We start from the raw sequence: 1,349 nt of genomic DNA on the forward strand, positions 1-1,349 counted from the left end.
TAGAGCATTAGAACCACCAACTCATATCTTTTCTAGGTCATTCCAAGAGATTTTATGAGAAAGGTTTCTAACTTCACCTTTTCATGCAACATGAGAGGAAAAAGGGCACAGACTTCCTAAAGGGGGAAAACCAACAGATGATCTGAATAGTGAGTAGACTCTGTTAACACAGAGAACCTTGATGAGCATGGGAAATGGAGCAAGATGGCTTAATTTGTGTTTTCTGATTCAGAAAACACTGGCTTGACACTCAGATTTGTCTGTACCACAGAGAAGAACACATCTGGTGGTACTCCATCCTCTCTTCTTTCATCACTTTATATTGCAACAGAAACCTCATCTCACCTATGATATCAGGACTATCCTACAACCACACAATGGGATCCCCTGCCACCTTCCTCCTCGTGGGCATTCCAGGTTTGCAGTCTTCCTATCTTGGGCTGGCCATCTCATTTAGTGCTATGTACAGCACAGCCCTCTTAGGAAACACCCTCATCATTACTGTGATCTGCATGGATTCCATGCTACAAGAGCCCATGTACTTCTTTCTATGTGTTCTGGCTGCTGTGGACATTGTTATGGCTTCTTCTGTGGTACCTAAGATGGTGAGCATCTTCAGTTCAGGAGACAGTTCCATCAGCTTTAATGCTTGTTTCACTCAGATGTACTTTATCCATGCAGCGACAGCTGTGGAGACAGGGCTGCTCCTGGCCATGGCTTTTGATCGCTATGTGGCCATCTGTAAGCCCTTACACTACAAACGAATTCTCAAACCTAATTTGATGCTGGGATTATGTGTGACAATCATCAGTAGAGCTGTCATTTCTGTGACTCCATTGAGTTGGATGTTGAGTCATTTGCCTTTCTGTGGCTCCAATGTAGTCTTTCATTCCTACTGTGAACACATGGCTGTGGCCAAGTTAGTATGTACAGACCCCACGCCCACCAGTTTGTATAGCTTGATTTGTTCCACTATTATTGTGGGCTCTGATACAGTCTTCATTGCTGCCTCCTATATTTTGATTCTCAGGGCAGTATTTGGTTTGTCCTCAAAGAATGCACAGCAGAAGGCATTAAGCACATGTGGCTCTCATGTGGGAGTTATGTGTCTATTCTATCTCCCTGGGATGGCATCCATATATATAGCCTGGTTATGGCAGGATGTAGTTCCGATGCACACTCAAGTGTTGTTAGCTGACTTGTACCTGATCATCCCACCCACCTTAAATCCTGTCATTTATGGTATTAGGACCAAGCAGATCCGGGAGAGGATGAAGATGTTGCTGACATGCTTCCTTAGAAAAGGTTCATGAACATAAAGATGTATCCATTTAGTTCCTTAGACAAGT

General features: G+C 43.7%; 1 protein-coding gene across 1 annotated transcript; it reads left to right on the forward strand.

Moving 5' to 3' along the window:
- Positions 1-334: 334 nt before the first annotated feature.
- Positions 335-1,349, forward strand: LOC127228018 (olfactory receptor 52I2-like). The gene has a single exon (XM_051192455.1). It carries the CDS (start codon positions 348-350, stop codon positions 1,311-1,313), a length of 966 nt encoding a protein of 321 aa, XP_051048412.1. The 5' UTR covers positions 335-347; the 3' UTR covers positions 1,314-1,349.

This window comes from Phodopus roborovskii, unplaced genomic scaffold (assembly GCF_943737965.1).
Source record: "Phodopus roborovskii unplaced genomic scaffold, PHOROB, whole genome shotgun sequence".
NCBI lineage: Eukaryota > Metazoa > Chordata > Mammalia > Rodentia > Cricetidae > Phodopus > Phodopus roborovskii.

Bases quoted from the DNA above. Each gene is read 5' to 3' on its own strand.
- LOC127228018 (XM_051192455.1), top strand. From the start codon at position 348: ATGATATCAGGACTATCCTACAACCACACAATGGGATCCCCTGCCACC.